Genomic DNA, 26,268 nt, shown 5'->3' with positions numbered 1-26,268 from the left:
GAAGACAGGACTGTTACTAACCCACACTATATAAGGACACATGGAGGCTCAAGAATTAGGAGTGGGTGTGTGATTCAAACCCTGTCTATCAGGGTACTTTATTCAATTGCCATACTAAACCATATCCCAAAATGGGCTAGCCTTGTAGGGAATAATCAGGTGATTTAACTGATTTTAACTTTTTCCTTTCTCCAGTACTATTTACTTAGGAAAGATACTGGGGAAGGACTAAAGATCACATCCAATTAATTTAAGATACTGCAGTCACATTGTATCCACCTCACACCATGTAGCAAGTTCTCAAATGCCTCTTAAAACACCCGGGAAAGACTAAAGATCACATCCAATTAATTTAAGATATTGCAGTCACATTGTATCCACCTCACACCATATAGCAAGTTCTCAAATGCCTCTTAAAGTCCATCTCCAAACGAACTCTCTCACACCAACACCATGAACTGCACGTAGCCAGCTGCAGACCAGGTTCTTTATACAGTTCAACAGACAAGGTGACAACTAAGACAAGTGAAATTCCAGTGTGTGTGTTTCCATCTCCCTCCCCCTGAATCCTGACCCAGTGAGCAGCTGAGGAGGGATTTGAGAGCAGGGTGCTTGGTCATGGGGAATGCTGCTGCTGCTGCTGTGCTGGCCCAGCAGTGGAAAAAGAGGAAGGTTTCACTTCTTCACAATCTGAATGCCATCCTCATCCTCCAACAAGTGTGACCTTTACCCACTTTCTGAGGATTGTGTTTCACAGAGAGACCCCAGACCAGAGCGCTGAACAGAAGGGGAAAAAGAAGAGTCAGTGAAAATGATCATTTAGACCCACCTGCCTGGATGCCACCACCCTTTCACACATTCTCTGTCCCAGCTCTCAGGAGCCACAAGCCTGTCAACAGCCAAAGTACCTCTCTCAGGCTCAATCACACTCAAAAGCCAAGCCTCAGCAGTGCAGTACATGGAGCCTTTGAACTTCTGCAAGTTGTGTGGTTTCTCGTGTTCCAAGTAGTTTAAGGTCAAAAAGTTTGAAAAAGCACAATAGCAGTCTAAGAAGCCCAATTTAAAATTAAAAGGAGAAAGCATGTCACAGCGAAATACCCTAAAATAATTCAGTTGGGAATAGATTCTTAAACACTTAAATGTCGATTACATACGGTCACAGAACACCTTCTTTGTACTGGCCCCACTAAAGCCACAGTGGTAACCACTAAGAAGCATAGGGTTTCCCTTTTTCAGCTTTGCTAGGGAAATGCCCTCCCCTACTGAAAGACCTCCAACATGAAGAGTATGTTGGGCTAAAGATGGAAATTGATTAAAAGAAAAAAGACACTGAGACCTTAAAAAAAGATGCTGAGAGATAACAATGTGTCTAAAGATGAAAAATGGTGGCCATATAGTTATTATATTGTCTTTGAGCTAAAAATGTCTTCAAAAACTTATTCCAAAAAGAAATCATTAAACTAGAAACTACTAAAAAAGAGAGAAGCTATTAGGAATAGATATCATTGGTAGAATATATAAAAATCTTCAAATGAACAAGCAAATATATTTAAACAAATGAAAAATGACCATTTTATTCTCTTAAACTAGAAAACAAGTTTTTAGCAATCACAATAAATATCTGAACTAAGTCAGTGTCTCCTATTTTCCTGATGGCAATGTGCAAACTAGTTAAGCCCTTTTGGAAAAAAAAGCAATGCATACGGAAACCCTAACAAACACATACCAAAACCTCTTTCTTGAGTAAAAAAATAAAATGGAGAAGGACTGTGCTTAAGGACAAGAAAACTACCTATTTAAAAAGTTTGTAGAAAAACCCCATTGTCTGTTAATTCTATTTTTCTAGAAACTTTTTATAACCCCCTGGTGTGTAATTGGGATTATATATGTCCTTGGGAAGTGCCGTCCTGTTGATACCAACTCATGTTGTTGTTGTTATGTGCCGTGGAGTCAGTTCCGACCCATAGCAACCCTGTACAGGGTTTCCAAGGCTGTAAATCTTTACAGGAGCAGAAAGTCTCATCTTTCTCCCGCAGAGTGGCTGGTAGTTTCGAACTGCTGACCTTAAAGTTTGCAGCCCGAGTCATAACCACTACACTACCAGAGCTCCTCATAGCAACCCTTTATACGGTTTCCGAGGGGCAACTGGGGGTTTCAGCCGCCAACCTTGTGGTTAGTCCAGTGTTTATCCTACAGCACCACATACATGTCTTTGTGTGATACCATTTCATTTTTTTCTACTTCAGGTAGTTTTCTCCCAAAGGGAGGAAAAAAAGAAGATGGCTATATGTCCACACAGACAAGCACGTGACGAGAACAGGGCAGGGACAAGTGTGGGAGGGCAGAGGCAATACAGAAATCTATAAACAAGGACAAATTTGAACTTTTTCCAAGAGGATTTTTCATTGACTCAGTAAGTGCCTAAGTATGTGGTTCAAGTGTAGTGGAAGTCAGTATCACTATGTGGAGTCATGAGGAGACCTGGTAGAAAAGTGAGTTACGAGGTAGGCTGCTAACCACAAGGTCAGCAGTTCAAATCTACCAGCCGCTATGCAGTTTTCTGCTCCCATAAAGATTTACAACCCTGGAAACCATATACAGGGTTTACTGAGTTGGAACCAACTCAACAACACACAACCACTACCAACAACCATGTGGAGTCATGCTGTGGCACTGTAGGACAAGCACTGAACTGCTAAACCACAGGGCTGGTGGTTCAAACCCACCATCCACTCCTGAAACCCTATAAAGGGTCACTATGAGTGGGAACGGACTCAGAGGCACTTAGGAACAACAGTGTTGAATATGAGTCCCAGTGTAGCGCTGTAGGATAAGCATAACTGGACTGGTAACTGCCAGGTCAGCAGTTCAAATCCACCAGCCGCTAAACTGGAACCGACTCAGGGGCACTTAACAACATGGGAACGTGAAGGAGCCCACTAGTGGCTACATAGGAGAAAGATGAGGTAGAGTCATTTTCCATAAAGATTTACTGCCTTGGAAACCTCATAGGGCAGCTCTCCTCTGTCTGATAAGGGACTCCACAAGTCAAAATTGACTCAGCAGCACACTACTACATATAAATATATATATAAAAGTAATCTGAGGCTCAATAAAGGACCTCTCTCACTATTCTGAGGATCAGAATATTTTTAAATGTCACTTTCCTTGTTTCCTAGAACTATTTTTCTTTTGTTTTTAAAACTATTTTGAAATTATCAGCCTGTAAAGATGAAAGGAACTTTTCATCAATGTTGTAATCCAGTTAAGTGCAAGTATTTCTCACAAGGATATGGGTTGCAATTCTGAAACGTTCTCACTATTAGAATTACAAGTAACTTTGTAAACCTGTGGATTAATAAGCAGGGAACACAGAGCACTAATTCACAGTAGAATTCCAATCAATGAATGTAGAATGAAAGAGGAAAAGAGAGGATCGCTGTCAGACAAACACCACTGCAACTTATGGTGTAGACAAGCTCCATTAGAGAGTCAGAGCCGGGTGAACATGTGAAGACACAAAGTATCTCCCCCACCACCATTGTCTAATAGAAACTTTACAGGAGAGAAACCCAGCAGATAGCAACTTCACTAAGTCCTCAAGGTAAGTATCATGCCACGAACAATGGTGGGACACGTCATGGGTCTGGAGATAGGAAGCACTGTAAAGGACCAAAACAGCACTAACCTCACATCATTCACGAGAAAATTTTAGAAAGACTCTTAGTTCTTGTACCATCAGCCCACCTCTCCTGGAGCTCAGCCTGCTCCACCCTGCATGGATTTCAGAAGCCACTGCTGAGTTCTAACCAAAGCACTGTAGCAGCCTCCCAGTTGCCAGACTTCTCTGATGCTATCCTAAAACTTCCAAGTTAATGAAACTAGAAAAGGAGATACTGCACACCTGTGATACTCACTATTTAAATTCTTTGATAAGATTTTTGTGAATCTTCATGCAGAAATCCTCCACCGTGGTCCTGGAGTCGGGCAGCACAACTGGGGATGTATAGTCTGGTAACTGGCCTTTGGGTTTAGTATAACTAGAACAAAAGCAAGAGAGGTTGCCTTCTGCCTGGAACATTTCATGTGTTGAATGCAAACCCACCTTCCAATACCCCTGAGAAGATCAGCTCCAGATAACTCTCAACCTAAGAAAGCGAATATCCTCAAATATGGTCTAGCAGATGAAAGGAACTGATCTATTTATAATTCTAAAAAAAATCTTGTGAATGAGCTCCAGAGGTTATCATTTTAGGATAGTCTGGCTGTTCAACTCCCTCTCATCTTAAGTAAGACTTACATCCTCACTAGTTTCAGATAGTCCCAGATCTTTTCCAGCAGGTCATCAAAATTCCAGCGGTGGTGGGCAGAGATGGGTACGCAGTGAGGTACCTTGTAAATGATATCCAATTCCTCAATGGAGATCTGATCAATCTTATTTAACACATAGATACATGGGATATAAACTCTGCAGGAGAAGAAAACAAATAGGACACTAGCCTTGAGTTGTTGACTAGACTATCAATCTGATGACTGGCACCACCTCTTTACCCAGAACCCCATCATATATGGCACATCAGTACCCCACTCCCCCCAAAAAAAGGCGTAAAGTCCAAAAAGTGACCTATAAGTTGAAAAGTAATCAAACTCAGGCTCTAATATGTCAGGCAGAGAATTCCCGAGTGACCACACGCTGTGTGGAAAGAGATAAACTATGAAGTCACCCAGACTGACTCTAATCCCAACTCTGTCACTCTCTAGATGTTATGTCCCAGTGAATAACTACAAAGCTGGAAAGACTAGACTTGTCCTGCTCTCAAGCTCTGTACGGCAGCCTACAGGGTCTCTCAAATGGATTATTACTTCTGGGAGCACAGAGTGACTGACTATAATAACTACCACCTGACCAAGAGCTTAGCGGATGCTAAATTTACATTAAGGAACAGAAATGAGAAACTTGACCATCAAAATAAAACTTCAGCACTAGGAAAGATATTAGAAATCAAAACAAATGCTTCATTGTATAGCTTAAGAAACCAAAACCTCACTACTACTTAAGACAGCAGCATGACTATAGTTAGAATTGATGTCCAGTTGGTGATCCAGTGTTATTTTCATTACAAAGCTGCAAACTCAAGGCAGTAGGCTGTGCTCTAGATCGGTACCTGTTTCCTTCCACCACATCAATGAGGTCATCAGCTGTGGCATCACTACGCAGAGTCACATCAGCATTGTGGATTTTGTATTCAGCCAGAATGCTCTTCACAGTTTCAGCATCCAGCTCACTCTGAGGACACTGAATGGATCAAGAGAATGGTCAGAGAGCAAAAGACTTCCCAAAAGTACATTCCCATATACATGGGTAACTCTAGCTACAGTGCAAACTCATTTCTGAAGACTGCTACCCTGAAAGGAGCCCTGGTGGCACAGTGGATTAAGCATTGGGCTGCTAGCTGCAAAGTGACAGTTTAAACACCAATCACTCCATGGGAGAAAAATGAGGCAGACTGCTCCCATAATGAATCAGTCTTGGAAATCTTAAGCAGCTCTATTCTGGTGTACAAGGTTACTACTGTTGTTGTGAAATGCCGTCAAGTCGATTCCAACCCATAGCAACCCTGTATAGGGTTTCCAAGGAGCAGCTGGTGAGCTTGAACCGCCGACCTTGCAGTTCAAATGGCTTTGTAGTCTGGCGCATTAACCCACAGTGCCACATCAGGACTCCTAGTTAGAATGGACAGCAGATGTTAGTGAGGCTACCCTGGAGTAGAGTAACTGCTTTTTAGTAGGCAATGCTTAAAAAACTAAAGTTTTCTAAACTCAAAAAAAGGAATCTTGAACGCTAAAATTTCAAACCTAATAGGATAAAGGGAAGAATCTTTTGGGCAGAACAGCTTACACATATATACCATTTAAATCATCTGGATCTCTATAATGTTAAATTTAGTAGGAAGCTCAGTATTCAAATGACTGAACTGATCACTCACTCCCATCTGAAACACTTTCTTTACTCAATTTCCAGGTTTCCAAACTCTTCCAACTTTCATTCTAGCCCTACTTTTCCGTATAATTCTAATTTGCTGATTTTCCCATCTCCCAACCTCCAATTGCAGGAAGGCCCCAGAGTTCAATCCTCAAATCTCCTTTTTTCCCTATTTATACCCACCCACTTCCTTAGTGATCTAAGCTAGGCTCATGGCTTTAAAGCTGATGACTCCAAAATTTATAATCCAGTCCAGATCATTCCTTTAAGTCTAAGTGATATCTCAAACTTAATGCCCTGATATCCCCCTCTCCGCCAAACCTATTCTATCCCAAGTCTTAGCATTTAAATTAACAAGAGCCCATTTTTCTAGATTAGGAAAAAAAATTAGTTATCTCTTTTTCTCATAACACACATTCAATCCATCGATGATTCCTATCGGTTACTTTTAAAAACTTTCCAGAATCCATTGTTTCCCATCTCCACTACTACCACTCTGGTCTAAGAAGCCATCATTTCTTATCTGGGTTATTGCAATAACTTCTTAAATGATATATACTTTTATTCTTACCCCATTCCAGTCTATTTTCAATCGAATTGCCAGTATGATCCCATAAAACCTAAATCAATACCTCACCGTCACTAGGATGGCTATCAGAAAAATGTGTGAGGTTTTGTAAAACTTCCAAAAACAGTGAGTGGTGATGATAGCAATAATGTTAAATCGGCACTGAATTACACACTTAAAAATCATTAAAATGGCAAACTTTGTTCAGTTTTTTACTACAATAAGATTTGAAATAAACAAACAAAACCCTGCATCAAATCATGTTAAGTCTGCATCACAATTCAAAGTAAATGCATAGCCCTTTACTATGGCTTCTGTAAGATAAACAACGGACTGCTAACTGCAAGGCTGGTGGTTCAAACCTACCAGCCACTCCGCAGAAACCCTATACATGTTCACTGAGTTGGAACGGACTTAACGGCCAGCATTCAACAACTATGACTCCACTTTAGTATGCTCCACTTGTCCATTCTGGTCCTTGACCATGCAAAGGCATGCTCTATCTTCAGTGCATTCATACCCGAGGTTTCTATCTATTAAGAAATGCTCTTCCCCAAGATTTCTACTTGTTCACACTTTCATGTTACCTCAGTGAAATCTTGCCTGACCACCCTACATAAAACCAACACTCCTTCCCTTATCCCCTTTTCCTATTTAATCTCCTTAGATATCACCATCAATACACTATATTTAACTCATTAACTTTTTTCCCCATAATATATATCCCAAGAGCCTACAACGTTTGCCCGATAGTAGGTGTGCTATAAAAACATGGTATTGACAGCCATCCACAATTGACCCTTCAAAAACCCTGGGGGGGGGGGGGGGAGAAGGTTAGGGGCACTGACCCCCTGAGGTGTAGAAAATCCACATATAACTTTTGACTCCTCCAAAACTTAATAGCCTACTGTTGACCAGAAGCCTTATGGCAGACATAAATGCTTGATTAACATGTATTTTGTATGTTATATACAAGCTGTGTTTTTATGACAATATAAAAAGGTACTGTACAAAAATCTCAAAGTTTTTACGCCTCCTTATTGCACAAATTTCCCTTTCTTATGTAACAATGGTCCTTATACTGGATTCATTTATCTTGAAATGGAGGGCAACCACAGCTGCAGACCTTATCTATGGTAAATATCAACCAATCCAACTTTCTCTTTAAAGTCATGACTTTTCTCTGCTTCTTAGGAGCACTTCCAGCATCACTACTAAAAATAATGAAAAAAATACATGAAAACCACAGAGGTCACTTTTTCTTGCGACACACAATTTAGCAGAGAGATGAACTGCTCGCACAAAGATAATTGGCATCACATTTTTCCTTTTTCAAATTCACATATAAGTGGAGCCACACAGTTCAAACCTGTGCTGTTCTAGAGTCAAGTGTACTTCATGCAAATATATAAAGTCCATATCCCCCTATCATCCCAAACAGACAAACCAAAGAGTTAATGAGAGCTGCAAAGGATAAGTCAGAGAGTAAGGTCATTAGGTAAGGTAATCAGCATAGCTAAATCTCCAGATGCCAGTATGAATCTAACCCCCACCCCAGTCCCTTTAGTAGCCAGACCTATTATCACATTCCCTACTTACAGTAGCTGTGAGATTAATGCCTCCCTTGTCCTTCTTCTTAAAGCCAATGTTGGGAGATTTGCTGTTCAAGCGAATGCCAAAGCCTTCGAGCTCATTTTCAATTATCTTCTTGTGTCCCAAGGGCTTTAGGACATCCAGAACAATCAGGATCAAGTTACAGGTTCGGGCCACTGGAGAATTTGGTGAAAAAGGTCAATAAACTCATAACTAATCCAAATACTCAAATAGCTTTTGCATTTCTTCTTAAAGAGAAAAAGGATTTGGGGGGGCGGGGGGGGAGGTGATTGTGTACATACATATAAAGTTCTTAAAATTACAAAAATGTTTTCCCAGAAGTCAACTTACAATGTTTGTCTTAGAGTCACTACATAATTGCCTAAGAGTCAGCACACCCACCTTATCTTCTAGATACACTAGTAGAAAAACTAGTCAGAGAAAAATTCTAACCATAGTCACCTCAAATCTCCAAGAGTTTAGAAAGACTTAAAGCAGAAAGAACTCTAAGAGAAAAAGATGATCTGGTTAGCATATTTTATCAACTTTATTGAAGTATAATTTACAAACAGTAACTTTTAACTATTCTGAGCAAACTGTCTGATGACAAAGTATACACCAAAGTAACCACCACAGCAATCCGAATACAGAATCCTCCATCATCTCCACAAATTCCCTGGGTCCCTCTGCAGTAGACCATCCTATCCACTGGCAGCCAATACTCACCTGCTTTCTTCACCAAAAATTAGTTTGCACATTTTAGAATTTCATGTAAGTGGAATCATACAATACAAGGGGGCTTCAAAAAGTTCATGGAAAAACAGAAGTAAACGATAACGAAATGTCTCCATAAACTTTTTGATGCTCCCTTGTATTGTAAGCTCTTTTGTGCCTCTTTTGACTTGGCATATTTTTGTGATTCATCCATGTCACATATATACAATTTATTCCTCTCATCACTCCATTTTACAGTCATCCACGTCATGTGTATATAATTTATTCCTCTCATCACTCCATTTTATGGATATAACTTTACTCATTAATCTGTTGATGGACATTTATATTGTTTACAATTTTAGATAATTATGATCAATGTTATCAAGTACATTCGTATACAACTCTTTCTGTGGACATATATTTTCATTTCTCTGAAGTAAATACTAAGAAGTAGAATTTCTGGGTTATATGAAACTGCCAAACTGTTTTCCAAAGCATTTATATTATTTTACACTCCCTGGATAAACACTAGATGGCTAACAGTAAGATCAGCAATTCAAACCCATCAACGGCGCCTTGGAAACTCTATACTGACTCAACAGCATTTAACAGCAATACTCCCATCATCAGTATACAACCGTTTCAATTGTTCCTCATCCTCACCAAACATTGGTATTATCATTTCCCCTCTCAATTTTAGCCACTCTTATGGGTATGCACATTGTGGCTTTAATGTGATTTCCTTGATAACTAATGATGTTAACTATCTCTTCACATGCTTACTGGCCATTCATATCTCTTTTTGTGCTTACTCTTTTGCTCACGTTTTAATTGGGTTGTCTTAATACTGTATAAGCACTCTATATATTCTGAAATAAAGTCCTTTGTCAGATACACATCTCAAACATTTTCTCCCCATGTGCAATTTGCTTTTTCATTTGAACTATCTTTTGACCAGAAAAAGTTTTTAATTTCAATAATGTGCAATTAATTTATTGCTTTTTTCATGGTTTCCGATGGCAGTGTTCCATCTAGTAAATCTTTGCCTATCCCAAAATAGCAAAGAATTTTCTGTCTGGGTGAGATTTACTCAGATGCTACAGAACAATAGTTACTCAAACATTCTAGGAGATTTTTGTAGTTTTAACATCTACTGATTTCTTATCAAAAAAGTAAGCCACGCTTGTAAAAATCCAAAGAAACAAACAAAAACATATTTGTGACTATATAATTTATCATCCCAACAGGAAATTTTTGAGAATGAAAGGGGACACGATTAGTATTACACTGAACCACAGGCATAAAGCAAAATTAAAACATTCCACGAGTAAAGGTCAAAATGAAGTTGAATCTATCTATTCTAGTGTTCTGTGTTGTACCATTCCCTTTCATATTTAGAGAAAATTAAAGCCCTAAGCTACTAACTAAAAGTTTGGCAATTCAAAGTCACCAGTTACTCAGCAGGGGAAAAGACCTGGTGACCTGTTCTCATTAAGATTACAACTTAGAAAGTCCTATGGGGCAAGTGTATCCTCTAATTTGGGAAAAAAATCAACAGTGCAAGGCCACAGCAATAAGAGCAATGAAAAAATCTATACCCAATTTAGAGCTTTTACACTTAACAAAAAACAATTTCAAAGAGCCACAGGGATCCACTCGACAGCACTTCACAACAACAACAGCGTGGCTATGGGTGAGAACCAACTTGACGGCACTTAAAAACAACAACAGTTTTAAAAAAAAAGCTTGCTTATGTCCACAATTTGACAACCACATGAAAATACCCAGGGCACCCTAAACAGACAATGTAAAAGAACATAGAACACTAGAGCAGGAACAGGATGTTGAAAATGGAAATGTGGTCCTTTGTCTAAAGAGAACCAAGACATGTGACAGAAATGTCACTGGAGTTCAGGCTTAGGCCAAAAGAGTGTAACAATAAAACAACAGAATGAAAAGAAGGAAGTTTAGCAGAAATATTCATTCTAAACAGCTGAGTCCCTATACACCGTCTCCTTTCCTGCTCCCAGCATACATTCAATAACACAGACCACATCCTCCAAGCTTTAAGGATTTTTTTACCAGTTACTGACTAGTCACATAAAAAAAAAAAAAAGCCTGTCAAAATTATCTAGAAGTTTCCCTCCAAAAGAGCTAGCTCACTGCATTATCACACTGAATAGTAAAGCCCATGAGTCAAAACTCCTGCTCAATCCCATCAACGTTCTAGTTCTACACTCTTAGAGAAATGGAACGCGAACACCAGATGTTTGTAATATATCAGAAACAGAGATGACTCTTGAATTTACCAATACGATCCAGAGAAAACAGTGGCTTCCAAGAGGATTTTCTGAGCCAGTGAAATTCAAGGCAGAGAGGTCAGTTCAAATGGTTATGTATGGCCAACTGTTTTGGGATGTCAAAGGGCTCATCTGGATAGATTTTCTCAAATGACAGAGGACATTTGTTCCATAAAATCATTCATTTGCTACAACGTTGCTTAAAAGACAGCAGAAAGATAGGCTCTTTCAACTAGTGATTTTCATGTGACCCTTTTGGCACTCACTGAGCAGAAAACTTTCTGAGGCCAACGTGTTCACATAACAATGAAAACACTGAACCATATGAGATGCCAATGTCAGGAGCTGTCACATCAATAGTAACTCTATGGCCTTCTTCCACCAATTTCTGGACTTCAGCCGCAAGACCTTTATTTGTCAAAGTTAATGGGTCTGGTCTGCCCTCACTTTGTGCTCCCGTTCTTCCTTAAAATGCTTGATCCATCCAAAACCTGTTATTTCATGTGGGACAGCATTCCCATACACTTACTGCAAACATCAATGATTTGAGAGGTATCCACTTGAGCTTTATTAAAAATCTGGTATTACGCCTGACTGCAAACGTTTTTTCCTATCAGACTACATCCCTCAATCACCTTTCAAGTTAAAATGGTTGAACTGGTATATGTTATACTGTGTATGTTCTCAACAACAAAGAAAAAAAGAATTTTTTCAAACAGCAAAAAAATGAATTCAAAGATAATATTTACAAAAAGTTAAGTAACAAAAACAACAGCTTAGCTGAGGCTTAAAAATACTTGCCTATAGAGCAAGGAAAAGAGAGCAATAGATTGTTTTATGATTACCCTTTTATGCTGTGGCGCTGTGGGTTAATGCGCCAGACTACAAAGCCGTATGAACTGCAAGGTCGGTGGTTCAAGCTCACCAGCTGTTCCTCGGAAACCCTATACAGGGTTGCTATGGGTTGGAACCAACTCGACAGCACTTCACAACAACCCTGTTATAACATTTTATTTTTTTTAATGGAAAAAAGAAGTAAAGGCATTGGTCAGAGTCGGAAGACCTGAGTTGCAGTTTTTAACCTGCTCTGGAAACCTTATACAGGATCACTATGAGTCCAAAGTGATTCAACGGCACATAACAACAGCTACCAGTGGGAACTAACCAAAACACTTCATTTGTCCTGAGATATGCACTCTGGTGAAAAGACAGGTCAACTGTGCCTTCACTAGGGTAGCATCTCCAAGCCCAAAGTCCCTTGCTAAAAGAATACCAAAAGGTAAGGGGATCATCCCCTGGAATAATGGCCATGGACCACTCACCTGCAATGACTTGACGGCCTCTACCTTTGCCATCCTTAGCACCCTCAATGATACCTGGGAGATCCAAAAGCTGTAAGATAAAGGACAAGGGGGAAAAAAAACGTTATAAATTTGAAGCGAAAGATAAAATGATTTAATTCTAAAGTAACCAAAATTTAGGACATATAAATCCAATCTTCCTCATAAGTGTGTGTGTGACCATTGCAAAATAAATAAACGTCAGTTTTTAATATACTGTACCTGTTTAAAATGCCTAGATAGTCTTGTGAATATCATTAATATCACATACAAGTAAAATTTAGCTAAAGATAATTTAAAAACAGCTGCAACCGTACATTGACAAAGAACTGTCAGAAGTTTAAGCTGGATTGAGATGAGGACAGGGAACAAATCTTATCAATGCTAACTTCAGAAGGATTTTGGCTAAAAGCAGAGAACACCAGAAAGATGTTTACCTGTACTTTACTGACTATGCAGAGGCTTTAGACTGTATGTATCATGACAAGCTATGGACAACATTGTGGAGAACAAGCATTCCAGAACACTTAACTGTGCTCATGAGGAAACTACATGAAACTACCATGAGGTAGTTGTTCAAACTGAACAAAGGAACACTAACTGTTTAAAATTAGGAAAGGTATGCATGGTTGTATTCTTTCACCATACTTATTCACAATCTGTACGCTGAACACAAAATCTGGGAAGCTGTATTATAAGAAAAAGAATGTGGCATCAGGATCAGAAGAAGACCCATTAACAACCTGTGATATTCAGATGACACACCCTTGCTTGCTGAAAACAAAGAGTACTTAAAATGCTTACTGATGAGGATCAAAGACCACAGCCTTCTGTATGAGTGCATCTCAATGTAAAGAAAACAAAAATCCTCAGCAATGGACCAATAAACAACACTCATATAAATGAAGAAAAGACGGAAGTTGTCAGATTTCACTTTGCTCTGATCAACCATATATACTCATGGAAACAGCAGTCAAGAAACCAAACAGTGGGACTGTGACCCTTTGCGTTTTCTCTTTCTAGCCAGTGCCGAGTGACAGGTATCTCCCGGGTGGGACAACTGGCACAAGCGCCACAAGACTGGGGGAAGAGAAAGCCCTACCACAAGAAGCTTAAGTATGAGCTGGACGTTCGGCTGCCAACACTAAGATCGGCCCCCACTGCAAACACACAGTACGTATTAGAGGAGACAACAAGAAGTATTGGGCCCTGAGGCTGGATGTGGGGAACTTCTCCTGGGGTTATGAGTGTTGTACCCAGAAAACAAGGACTATTGATGTTGTGTACAATGCATCCAATAATGGGCTGGTCCTCACCAAGACTCTAGTGAAGAACTGCAACATGCTCATTGACAGCACACGGTATCAGCAGTGGTACGAGTCCCACTATGCACTGCAAGAAGGGAGCCAAACTGACTCCTGAAGAGGAAGAGATATTAAACAAAAAGCGATCAAAGAAAATTCAGAAAAAATACAATGAAAGGAAAAAGGATGCAAAAAGCAGCAGTCTTTTGGAGGAGCAATCCCAGCAGGGCAAGCTTCTTGCATGGATCACTTCAAGACCAGGCCAGTGTGGCTGAGCAGATGGCTATGTTCTAGAGGGCAAAGAGTTGGAGTTCTATCTGAGGAAAATCAAGGGCCGGAAAGGCAAATAAAGCTTCCTCCATCACATCCAGCACATATATTAAAGCTGTTTATTCGAAAAAAAAAGAAGAAAAGAAATCAAACGATGTATTGCATTAGGCAAATCTGCTGCACAGGGCCTCCTTAAAGTACTGAAGAGCAAAACTGGCAGTTTGAGGACTAAGGTGCACCTGACCCAAGCCATGGTATTTTCAATAACCTCATATGCATACGAATGTTGGACAGTGAATAAGGAAGACCATGGAAGAATTGACGAATTTGAATTACGGTGTTGGAGAATATTAAAAGTACTATGGACTGCCAGAATAATAAATCAATCAGCCAGGATGGCCATAATTTGTCTCTCATGTTATTGTTGTTAGATGCCAACAAGTCTGCACAAATGCATAGCAACCCTATGCACAACAGACCAAAACACTGCCTGGTTCTGCATCAACTTCATAATCATTGCTACATTTGAGCACATTGCTGCTGCCACTGTGCCAATCCATCCCGTTGGAGGGCTCCTCTTTTTCTCCGACCCTCCATTTTACCAAACATATCCTTCTCCAGCAACTGGTCCCTCCTGACAAAATGTCTGACGTATGAGAAACAAAGTTTCACCATCCTGGCATCCAAGGACTATTCTGACTGTACCTCTTCCAACATAGGTTGATTTTTTTTTCTTTCAGCAGTCCACGATACTTTTAATATTCTCCTCCAATACCATAGCGCAAATGCATCAATTCTCCTATGATCTTCCTTACTCACAGTTCAACCTGCGTATTTATATGAGGTTATTGAAAATACCATGGCTTGGGTCAGGTGTACCTTAGTCCTCAAACTGACAATTTTGCTCTTCAACACTTTAAAGAAGCCTTGTGCAGCAGATTTGCCTAAAGCAATACATCATTTGATTTCTTGACTGCTGCTTCCATGAGTGTTGATGGTTGATCCGAGCAATAAGAAGTCTTTGACAATTTCAATCCTTTCTCCATTTATCAAGATGTTATTTATTGGTCCAGTGGATAGGATTTTTATTTTCTTTACGTTGAGGTGCAACCCATATGAAGGCTGTGGTCTTTGATCTGTATCAGTATGTTTTTTAATTCCTCTTTACTTTTAGCAAGCAAGATGTATCATCTGCATATCACAGGTTGTTAATAAGTCTTCTTCCTATCCTGGTGCCTCATTTTTCTTCATATAATACAGCTCTTGAATTATCTGCTCAGCATATGGACTGAGTAAGTGTGGTGAAAGAATACAACCCTGGCACATACCTTTCCTAATTTTAAACTATTTAGCGTTCCCTTGTTCCATTTGAACAAATGCTTCTTGGTCTACGTACGCGTTCCTCATGAGTACAATTAAGTGTTCTGAAATACTTATTCATCACAGTGTTGTCCATAGTTTATCATGACCCACACAATTGAAATCTTTTTCAGAATCAATAAAGCACAGGTAAAACATCTTTCTGGTATTCTCTGCTTTCAGCCAAGATCCATAATATCCCTCATTCCATGTACTCTCCTGATTCTGGCTTGAACCTCTGGAATTTTTCTGTCAATGTATGGTTGCAGCCATTTTGAATTATCTTTAGCAAAATTTTGCTTGCATGGGATATTAATGATATTGTCTGATGATTTCCATATTCTGTTCAGCCACTTCTCTTTAGAATGGGCACAAATATGGACCTCTTCCAGTTGGTCAGATAGTTATCTTCCAAATTTCTTGGCATAGATGAGTGAGTGCCTCCAGTGTTGCCTCAGTTTGTTGAAAGATTTCAATGTGTACACCATCAATTCCAAGAGCTTTGTTCTTTGCCAAAGCATTCAATGTACTCTGGACTTCTTCCTTCAGGATTATTGGCTCTTAATCATATGCTACCTCTTGAAATGACTGAACATCACTGTGATACAGTGACTCTGTGTATTCATTCCATCTTCTTCTGATGCTTTCTGCACCACTCAGTATTTTCCCCATAGAGTCCTTCAATATTTCAAGTCAAGGGTTGAATTTTTTATTCAGTTCCCTCAGGTTGAGGAATGGTTTTCTAACTCCAGGTCTTTACACATTTCGCTGTAATATTTGACTTTATCTTCTCAACTGCTGCTTGAAATTTTCTATACAGCTTATTTCCTCGTTTCTTCCATTTGCTTTAGTATCTCTATGCTGGAGAGTAAGTTTCAGTTTCTTCTGACATCCATTTTGGTCTTTTCCTTCTTCCTTGTCTTCTTAACGACCTTTTGCTTTCTTCCTGGATGAAGTTCTTCATGTCATTCTACAAGTCTTCTTGTCTTCAATCACTAGTGTCTAATGCATCAAATTTGTTCCTAAGATAATCTCTAAATTCAGGTGGGATATGTTAAAGGTTGTATTTTGGCTCTCTGGACTTGTTTTACTTTTATTCAGCTTCACCCTTAACTTGCATATGAACTGATGATCTGTTCCAGTCTGCCCCTGGCATTGTTTTGGCTAATAATATGGAGCTCTGGTAGCATAAAGTTTATGAGTCGGGCTGCTAACCTCAAGGTTAGCAAGAAATCGATGAGGATTTCTGTTCCTATAAAGATTTACAGTCTGTCTCAGAAACCCTATGCAGGGCTGCTATGAGTAGGAACTGACTCCACGGCACAAAACCACCACCACCATGGACCTTTTCCACTGTCTCTTTCCACAGATGTCAATTTGATTTTTGTGTATTCCATCTGGTGAGGTCCATGTATATAGTCATCTTTTATGTTGTTTAAAATAGATATTTGCTATGAAGAAGTCATTTTTGTTGTTGTTAGGTACCACTGAGTCGGTACCAACTCATAGTGACCTTATGCACAGCAGAACGAAACAATGCCCAACCCTGGGCCAACCTCACTACTGTTGCCACACTTGAGTCCTTCGATGCTGCCACTTAGCCAATCCATATTGCTGGGGTTCTTTCTCTTTTTCTCCGAACCTCCACCTTACCAAACATGATATTCTTCTCCAGCGACTTGTCCCTCCTGACAATATGTCCAAAGTATGAGAGACAAAGTTTGGCCATCTTGGCCTCCAAGGAGCACTCTGGCTGCACTTCTTCCACAATGGATCTATTGGTTCTTTTGGCAGCCCATAGAACTTTCAATATTCTCCTCCAACACCATAACTCAAAAGCACCAATACTTCTATGGTCTTCCTTATTCACTGTCCAGCTTTCACATGCATATGAGGTTATTGAAAATACCATGGCTTGGGTCAGGTGTACCTTAGTAGCTGACATCTTTGCTCTTCAACACTTTAAGAAGGTCTTGTACAGCAGATTTGCCTAATGCAATACGTCGTTTGATTTCTTCACTGCTACTTCCATGAGTGTTGATAGCTGATCCAAGAAGAATGAAGTCCTTGACAACTTCAACAATGTTTATTGGTGTAGTGGTGAGGATTTTTGTTTTCTTTACATTGAAATGCAATCCATACTGAAGGTTGTGCTCTTTGATCTTCATGAGTAAATATTTTAAGTCCTCTTCACTTTCAGCAAGCAAGGTTGTATCATCTGCATATCGTAGGTTGTTAATGAGTCTTCCTCCAATCCTGATGCCACGTTTTTCTCCATAGAACCCAGCTTCTTGTATTATTTGCTCAGCATACAGTTTGAATAAGTATGTTGAAAGAATACACCTGTCGCACATCTTTCTTAATTTTAAACCGTTCAGTGTTCCCATGTTCTGTTCAAACAACTGCCTCTTGGTCCAGGTACAGATTCCTGATGAGCATAATTAAATGTTCTGGAAATCCTATACAAGGTCACTATGAGCTTGAAATAACAGCACACCTCCAACACCACTACAATGAACTTGGAGTTCTGGTGTGGCACTGTAAGATAAGCACTGAACTACTAACCTAAAGGCTGGTGGTTCAAACCCACCAGTCACTCCTTGGAAAACCAATACAGGGTTGCTATGAACCAGAACCAACTACACAGCACTTAACAACACAACAGTGAATTTACATGGGTGTCATGGGATATTTCTAAAACTTCAAGAGAAACATAGTAATACTTGATTCAGTCATCAAGTAAACTACTAGCTTCAAGCAGCTTACAGTTTAAACACTAGATTCTACTACATTGCTTTTGATTACATCATATCCAAATCAGAGCAATGTTCAATTCATCACTGGTTAATAAAGTAAAAAGAAAAGAAAAAACACTAAAAATCAATGTGGAAAAGAACCAAATGTGGCATGTCCAATCTGATTCCAAGGTTTGAAAGGTTGTGTAGTAGTGGGCAGGTACACATGAGTAAAATGATTTTGACCGTAAGGACAGTTATACTTAAATTTGTTGTTGTTGAATTGACGTTGAGTCGGTTCCTACTCAGAGTGACCCTATATACGGTTTCCCAGGAGTGGCTGGTAGGTTTGAACTGCCAACCTTATGGTTAGCAATCCATTGCTTATTCTGAACTATTAAGTGTTTCTTTCAGCCTAAGGATGCCACAAAAATTGGTGGGTTATTGAGAGTGTCATGGCCTAACCACCTAGACCTTAAACCAGACCCCTGCCTTCTTAGTTGTGCAGAATGTTCTTCCGTGAGTATTATTTTACATATACTTTCTTTCACATCCTAGGTGATCCCGCATTTGGGAGCCCTAAATCTATCATTTAAAACTTCTTAGGAGACCAACTTCATTAGCTTTACAGACAAAAATTGTCAACTGAAAAGGATCTGAGCACGTTATTAACCTTTTTGTAAAGTTCTGATGGTTCTTAGTTAAACACATGATAAATCTAAGCTTGCACCACAGCAGGCTGTTCACCACTACTGTCACCTGAAATGCTCTTTCCTCTTCTGTCTCCACTTGGTGAATTGCTATTCAAATTTCAATGTCCACCTTTAATGTCACTTTCTACATGAAGCCTTCTTTGACTTCTCACCAGACCATCCCCATCTATTCCCAGGGGAAAATGAGTACTGGCTTTCTCTGTGTTTCCACAGGCATCACAATGTACTGTATTTATGTACTGCTCTATCTATCATGGTAGAGAGAGTATGATAGATGAAAGAGCAGGCCGAGCTCCTTTTCAGTGAGCTCCTAATAAGTGTTTCCTAAATGAATAAAAGAATAGATTTGTTCATGCCCTGGCCTGCAAGCTGGACTCACCTGGATCTTGGCACCTTTGTATCTGATGACACCAGGCACAGTGGTCAGAGTAGTGAATTCGTAGGCTGCCACCTCAGAATATACCCCTGCCAGGTTACTGAGCAGGGTTGACTTCCCCACAGATGGAAAACCCACAAATCCAATTCGGGCATCACCTGTCTTGGCTACATCGAAACCTAAAACACCAAAGAAGATCAAAAAGGAGAGTTATTTATGGGAGCACTATTCAATACAGTCCTGTTGGATGCCTACCCTTCTAGTTAAACACATGATAAAACACATGTGTTTAGGCCCTATTTCTCAAACTTTATACAGTTTTCTCTCAAAAGCAGAACTTTTGTTTACTTGTATTTTTATTGTTAGGTGCTGTTGAGTCAGCTAACTCATACCAACCCTATGCAGAACTTAAGTGCACAAAATTCTGTATGTAGCAATTTATAACATTCAATGTGGTGTTGGATAGATACTTCATTCCTCTTCATTTACATTGTTATATACGTTTCTTCATACCTATGGACTCCTGGTGTGGCGCTGTAGGATTAACAGTAAACTGCGAACTACAAGGTCAGCAGTTCAAACCCACCAGCTGTTCCTTGGAAACACTATACAGGTTCGCTATGAGTCAGAACCAACTTGACAGTACTTAGCAACAACATGGAGTCCTGGTGTGGCGCTGTGAGTTAATATGCCAGACTGCAAAGCCTTCTGAACTGCAAGGTTGGCGGTTCAAGGTCACCAGCTGCTCCTCGGAAACCCTATACAGGGTCGCTATGGGTCACAACTGACTCGATGGCACTTATCAACATCAACAACATACTATCTACAGTGTTTAGAACACAAATATAATAATTGATCTGAAACAAAATTTAAAAGATTTTGTCTTACAAATACTGAGAATTATGTGACATATTAGTTTTTCTCTATATTACAGTGGCTGTAAACAAGGTCAGAGTAAAATTTGTGACCTCTTTTTAGCAACATTTTGCTGTTCAGTGCCATCCAGTCAGTTTCAACTTACAAAGACCCTGTATAGGGTTTCCAAGGAGTGGCTAGTAGGTCTGAACTGCCAACCTAGTGGTTACCAGTGCAGTGCTAATCCTACAGCACCATATCATGACTCCTTTCTAGTAAATATATAGACCATAATTTCTTTTGTTTCTAACCTTATGTCTCTTGGTTTCACTCAACTTATTCTTTTCATCTTCATTTTCGTTGTATCAGTTTCTTTTTTTTAATTTAAAATTTTAAATCTTGTTTATGGTACATACAAGGTTAAGTCAAAATGTACTGCTACGGGGGCAAAGGGGTGGAAGAACAAGGAAGACAGGGGAACCATGAGGCAGGTTAGCATGGGCTACATGGGACAGAGGTAAAGTGATGCATGCTCAACTTTGGAACAACAGGGCTTTATGATACAGGGATCGAGGCATAGTCTGAAGAGTGGAAATAATGTTAAGATGCTTGACTGACTTATGAATATTGGTTTCTCTTGCCTACTACTGTAAAACAGACACTTGAGTGGGAAAGAAAGGAATGTCGGGAAACATGACTACAGAAAGCTTGTAAGCCCATCTTCAAGCCTATAACTGATTGGAATATCTAAAAGGGGTTCTAGAACTTGCCCAGTGAAATAGGCTTCTTACGGAGTCTTTGCAGTGTATAAGACCTTAGGTGAAATTCTGAGCCTCATCCAGAACCTTCTGAGGTGGGACATTCCCACTAGAAAGGACAAGTATACATCTTCAAAGAAAGATGAGCAGGAAAAATCCAAAACAAAAATGGCAGTATGATTGGCTACTACAAGAACAAGCAAGCTGTTTGCCGGGGAGCCATCAAGGCAAACAATCAAGTCCCTTCAGGACAAACCTCCCTCCTAGACTGAAACTCAAAAGGAACACATGAGCAGGCATGTCAGCTTCCTGAAAACCACACTGGTCTATTGGTGAGTGGAAGGGGGAAAGGCAGCAATGAAGAAATGGGCTGAATTCAACCACGTTCCATAGATTCCCATTGACCTGGAGATGAGAGAGAAAAGAGGAAGGGCTGGTTGGTCCAAAGTGTGGTGAGACCTTGGGTCTCCTGAGTCCATGAACAAGGATATAGCCACGAAGGGCTAGAGCTGAAGCATCCAGCTGATAAGAAGTGAGGGGAGATGCGCAAGAATGTCCAAATAGTACCTATTTGACCTAGACTCGATGGCTTGATAATCAGAACTCAACTAAAGGAAGATTAAAAAACAAAACAAAACAAAATTTTTTTGATAAAGGAAAACAAGTGTAAATTGCTACGATTTGATGAACTTGACCTATATTTATGGATGTTGTTGTTGTTATGTACCGTGGAGTCGGTTCCGACTCATAGCAACCCTATACAGGGTTTCTGAGGCTGTAAATCTTTATGGGAGCAGAAAGCCTCATCTTTCTCCCAAGGAACAGCTGGTAGTTTCGAACTGCTGACCTTAAGGTTTGCAGCCCAATTCGTAACCACTATGCTACCAGAGCTCCTATTAAAATACCAACTGAGAGGGAAGGAATCTTCACATCAAGTATCAATCCTATAACCTCTTATACGGGGTAGATAAGGACAGGAAACTTAGACATTGGCTACCTAAAATGAGGGGTGATAAAGACACGAAGTGACTGGCTTACAAGTTTTTAAGAGGCAGTTTAGTGTGCAGGGGAAGGTAGAGTCCCTACTGAATAGTTTTCATCTTGTCTAGATGAGTCTGGTGAAGAGATGGGGGTAAGAGTCTTATGATTCAATAGTGAGTAATTGTTACCATGACTAATTGTTACTGCCACAACTGTAAAGGTAGAAGCTGTATAACAAAAAGGGGAGAGTAGTTATTCTTACAGTCCAGGAACAGAGGACCATAGAACCATCAAGGTGAAGAGCACGAGTGGAATGCGGGACCCTATCCAGAGAAGCAGTGACACCAGAGATGGAGGCAGAGAGAGAGAGAGCAGTGAGGACTATAGACTCATGGAAAGAAAAAGGCTCTGTTCTGGCAGCCAAGTGCTGGCGTCCAGGAGGCAGGCTTGCAGAATGTGCCCTTTGGTTGTTTAAATTGTTATATATTCCTGCGTGTTTCTGTGTACATCCCCAACAAAAAACAAAACAAAACAAGCAATAGAAGCAAATATTGTTGAACGATGATGCACAGAGGAGAATGTAATCACTGCAATGAAATGATGGTGTAAAATTGATGTTCTCCCATGTAAACTATCACTCAGTTCACAATAAAAATTTACCACCACCACCCCCCCAAAAAAAGTATTGCTACTAGAGTTCCAATTCATATATGCACAGATCTCTGCAAACAAAAATGTGTCCAAACATTCTCTATGATCAGGTGTGGTGCAGACAAGCTGTCTCAGCTATACACTTGTCTTAGTCTTATTAAAGTGACTTCAAAGAGCAGTCCAATCAAAACAGTAGCTTCAGAGGGTAAATGATGAGCCAGTTAGACTCAAGGCAGAGAGGATTATGGTGACTTATTTTTGTGAATTATAATTTTGATAACTTTTTCTCAAAGGACACAGGCTGATCACAGGAGCTGATGATGAAGACATTTAAAGAAAACTGCATTGGTGAGAAAAATGGGAATTCCCTACCTTTCCTCCCCATCACAACAATGTACCTAGTCTTTCTTCAAGGGTAGCAGAGGCTGTCCTACAAGAACTTATTTGGAAAATCTTACCCCATCCACTCTACAATACTAATCTTGTTGTTGTTAAGTGCCGTCGAGTCGATTCCGACCCATAGCAACCCTGTATAGGGTCTCCGAGGAGCAGCTGGTGAGCTTGAACAGCTGACCTTGCAGTTCAAATGACTTTGTAGTCTGGCGCATTAACCCACAGCACCACACCAGGTCTCCATACTGATCTTAGAGTTCTTTTTATTTCCCAAACTTAAACATTTGAAAGGAACACAATTTGAGTCCCTTAAGAATGCAAAAAATGCAATTTTAACCTGGCACAAATTAAGAAGAGCAAGAGTCTTTAGGAAAGGGTTATTGTGTGCCACAGAACTGGTTCCAATTCATACCATCCCTTTATAGGGTTTCTGAAGCTATACATCTTTGTTGTTGTTAAGTGCTGTCAAGTGGGTTCTGATTCATAGCGACCGCGTATAGGGTTTCTGAGGAGCAGGTGAGTTTAAACCACCGACCTTGCACTTCAAACAGACCTTCTGGTCCAGTGCTTTTTTCTACAACACCACGCCAGTTCCATATTTACAGGAGCAGAAAGTTCCATATTTTTCCCCAAGGAGAGTTGGTGGATTCAAACTGCTGGCCTTTCAGTCAGCAGCCCAATGCATAACCCACTATGCCACTAGTCCTCCTTTGTTGTTGCTGTTATCTGCTGTCCAGTTATTCTGACTCATAGTGACCCCAGACAGGGGTCCATGGAGCAGTTGGTGGGTTCGAATCGCTGACCTAGTGGTTAGCAATCCAGTGCTTATTCTACAGCGCCACACCAGGACTTCATCACTCCTTCAGAGAGATGGAAAAACTACCTTCAGAAGTGTAGAGGATATGTCAAGAAACAACAGATTCACAGTTTGCTAATTCTGTTTAATAAAGGTTTCTATGGCTTTGTAGCAAAACTTACTGTTATTTTTGCATACTTTTTTTTATAAGCCAAATCTGTTCTGAATCAATGCAGTATACAAATAAATAAAACTGTATTTCACCTAACATAAGATTCATTTGCATTTTAAATGAAAAAAATTCATTTGCAATTGAAATTAAAAAAAATTTTTTTTTTTAATTTCATGAATTGGAGCTTCTTCTTGTTGTTAAGTACCATCAAGTCACTTCTGACTCATAGCGACCATGCATAGGGTTTCCAAAGTGCAGCTGTTAACTTTGAACCTTGCGATTCAAACCGACCTTGAGGTCAAGTGCTTATCCTATGGTGAGTTTAGTAAATATAAATCTACCTTGCTAAAAATATTTTTTTAATTATTTTTTTTTAACTACCCAACAAACAACCCATTTTTGTGGAGTTGATTCAGGCTCAGAGTGACCCATCGGACACACTAAAAATGTCCTGTAGCAGACTACTACATCTTTCTCCTGCAAAGCAGCTAGTGGGTTCAAACTGTCGACCTACCATTTAGCGGCCAGGTGCTTACCCACTGCACCACGAGGACTCCTCTTTTAAACTCTTCAAACTCAAAACTCACAGCCACAGAGTTGATTTTGACTCAAAGTGACCCTATATATGGACTTTCCAGGAGCAGATAAGATAGCCTCATCCTTCTTCTGCTGGGTGGCTTGTGGGTGTGAATGGTCAACCCTGGTTAGCAGTCCTGTGCTGATTCCACAGAGCTACCAGGGCTCCTTTTTTTTTTTTTTTTTTTTGATAAAAACTACAGGCCTGTATTATTTTCATAGAAATTACATTTATCCCCAAAATAAAACACATCTCAAAAAAAAAAAACCAACCGTAAAAGAAAATCACAAACCTTCTCCTGGCCCACCACCACCACCACCTTTTGGAGTAATGAGTTCTCGACGAAGTTTAGCAAGACGAGCCTTGAGCAGCCCTAGGTGGTGCGCTGTGGCCTTGTTCCTCTGAGTTCGAGCCATCTGTATGGGAGGAATCACAGTCATAAATCAGAAAGCAGCTTCCAAAGGGACAAAAAAAAAAACCACTCTGGAGTGAATGCTACCCTAACCCTGAGACAATGATTCTTTTTTCGCACCGCCCCCCCACCAAGTCCTACTCATGTCAGTATGCCCACTTTACTGAGCTTCCAGAAGACGGTGGGCATTCATTCTCTCCCTCCCCCAGCTCATTCCCCTCATTACACAGCAAACAACCAAGGACTGAAAAGATGAAGCATGACCAACGACATGTCACAAACTAAATAGAAATCCAACAGCTGTTCCTCTTTTCCTGCTTAGACCTCAGATGCCCACTTTACAGAATCTAACAGAATCTGACTGCCGTTTCCAAGGCTGTAATCTCTAGAAGAAGTCAGCCACATCTTTCTCCCGCAGAACAGCTGGTAAGTCAAAAATGCCGACGTTTGGGTTGGCCGTCAAGTGCTTTAACCACGGCGCCACCCCTGGACGACTTTGTGGTCCTCAGGCAAGAGACTACCACCCAGGTGTCCGTTCACTTCCACGTCCTCTTTCCCTGGAGCAATACTCTGGGGAAGACAATCGGGAGGAGGAGGAAGAGCTTCGAAAGCATGTGAGCCGCTCGGCGCCGAGGTCGGGAAAATTCAGTGCTCCTCAGAAAGCAGGAAGAAAAGATTGCAAGACTACAGCGTCGGGACAGGAGACACATATTGAAGCTAACTACAAGCTCCCAGATTCAGGGGCGCGGAACACGGGCTTAGTTGGGGAGGAATCGAGAGGGAGTAGGGGCTGAGGAACCGAGATAATTGAACTCGGAACACAGGGGCCTTTCTTGACGAGGCTGGGGGGAAAAAAGGAGCCACGCCAACAAAAAAGAGATGTTCGGAAAGGAAGTGGGGCGCCAGCTGCGCCTATTACCTCGGCTTCGATCTCCGCGATCTTGGCTAAGGTGCTACTCATGGTGGCGAGTCCAAGAATGCAAAAACCGCAGCGGCCTCCACGTTATCTTCCCTGAAACACACGCCTGCGTACCTGCCACAACCTCCAGTCGCCACTGCCGTGCGCAGGCGCAGTACTTTCCAATCTCGCGAGAGGTTCACAAGCGGCTCAACGTGAGACGCAAAGAATGGAATGATCTCCTCCCGGCTCAACACACCCCGCCCCGTCCTGGGAGCCAGTGCGGTGTCATAGAGCCCGCGGGAGCTGGGGCCAGAGAGGCCGCCCAGGTCTGGGCTTCTCTGAGCGCGCCCAGGGTCACGCGCAGCTTGGCCACGCCCCACCAGACCTTCGGCGCTGCGCCTGGTTACAAGTCCCGCGTACTTCGCGGTTTCTTGGGCTCATCTCGTACCCTAGGGTTTGGGAGAAAATGTACGTATACTCTCAGTCCTGGGTTCCCTTTTCGCAGCAGCAGGGA

General features: G+C 40.7%; 1 protein-coding gene across 1 annotated transcript; it reads right to left on the bottom strand.

Moving 5' to 3' along the window:
• Window positions 1–459: 459 nt before the first annotated feature.
• On the bottom strand, window positions 460–25,814 carry DRG1 (developmentally regulated GTP binding protein 1). The gene is given in 10 exon segments (XM_006878386.1): window positions 460–723; window positions 726–777; window positions 3,918–4,040; window positions 4,301–4,468; window positions 5,166–5,296; window positions 8,151–8,320; window positions 12,484–12,553; window positions 19,262–19,437; window positions 24,734–24,857; window positions 25,773–25,814. Coding segments are annotated over 10 exon segments (1,104 nt in total). The 3' UTR covers window positions 460–675.
• Between the last annotated feature and the right edge of the window lie 454 nt (window positions 25,815–26,268).

The sequence above is a fragment of the Chrysochloris asiatica genome, unplaced genomic scaffold (assembly GCF_000296735.1).
Source record: "Chrysochloris asiatica unplaced genomic scaffold, ChrAsi1.0 scaffold00128, whole genome shotgun sequence".
Taxonomy (NCBI): Eukaryota; Metazoa; Chordata; class Mammalia; order Afrosoricida; family Chrysochloridae; genus Chrysochloris; species Chrysochloris asiatica.
Note: the sequence above shows the minus strand (reverse complement) of the source record. Positions and strands in the feature narration are given on the sequence as shown.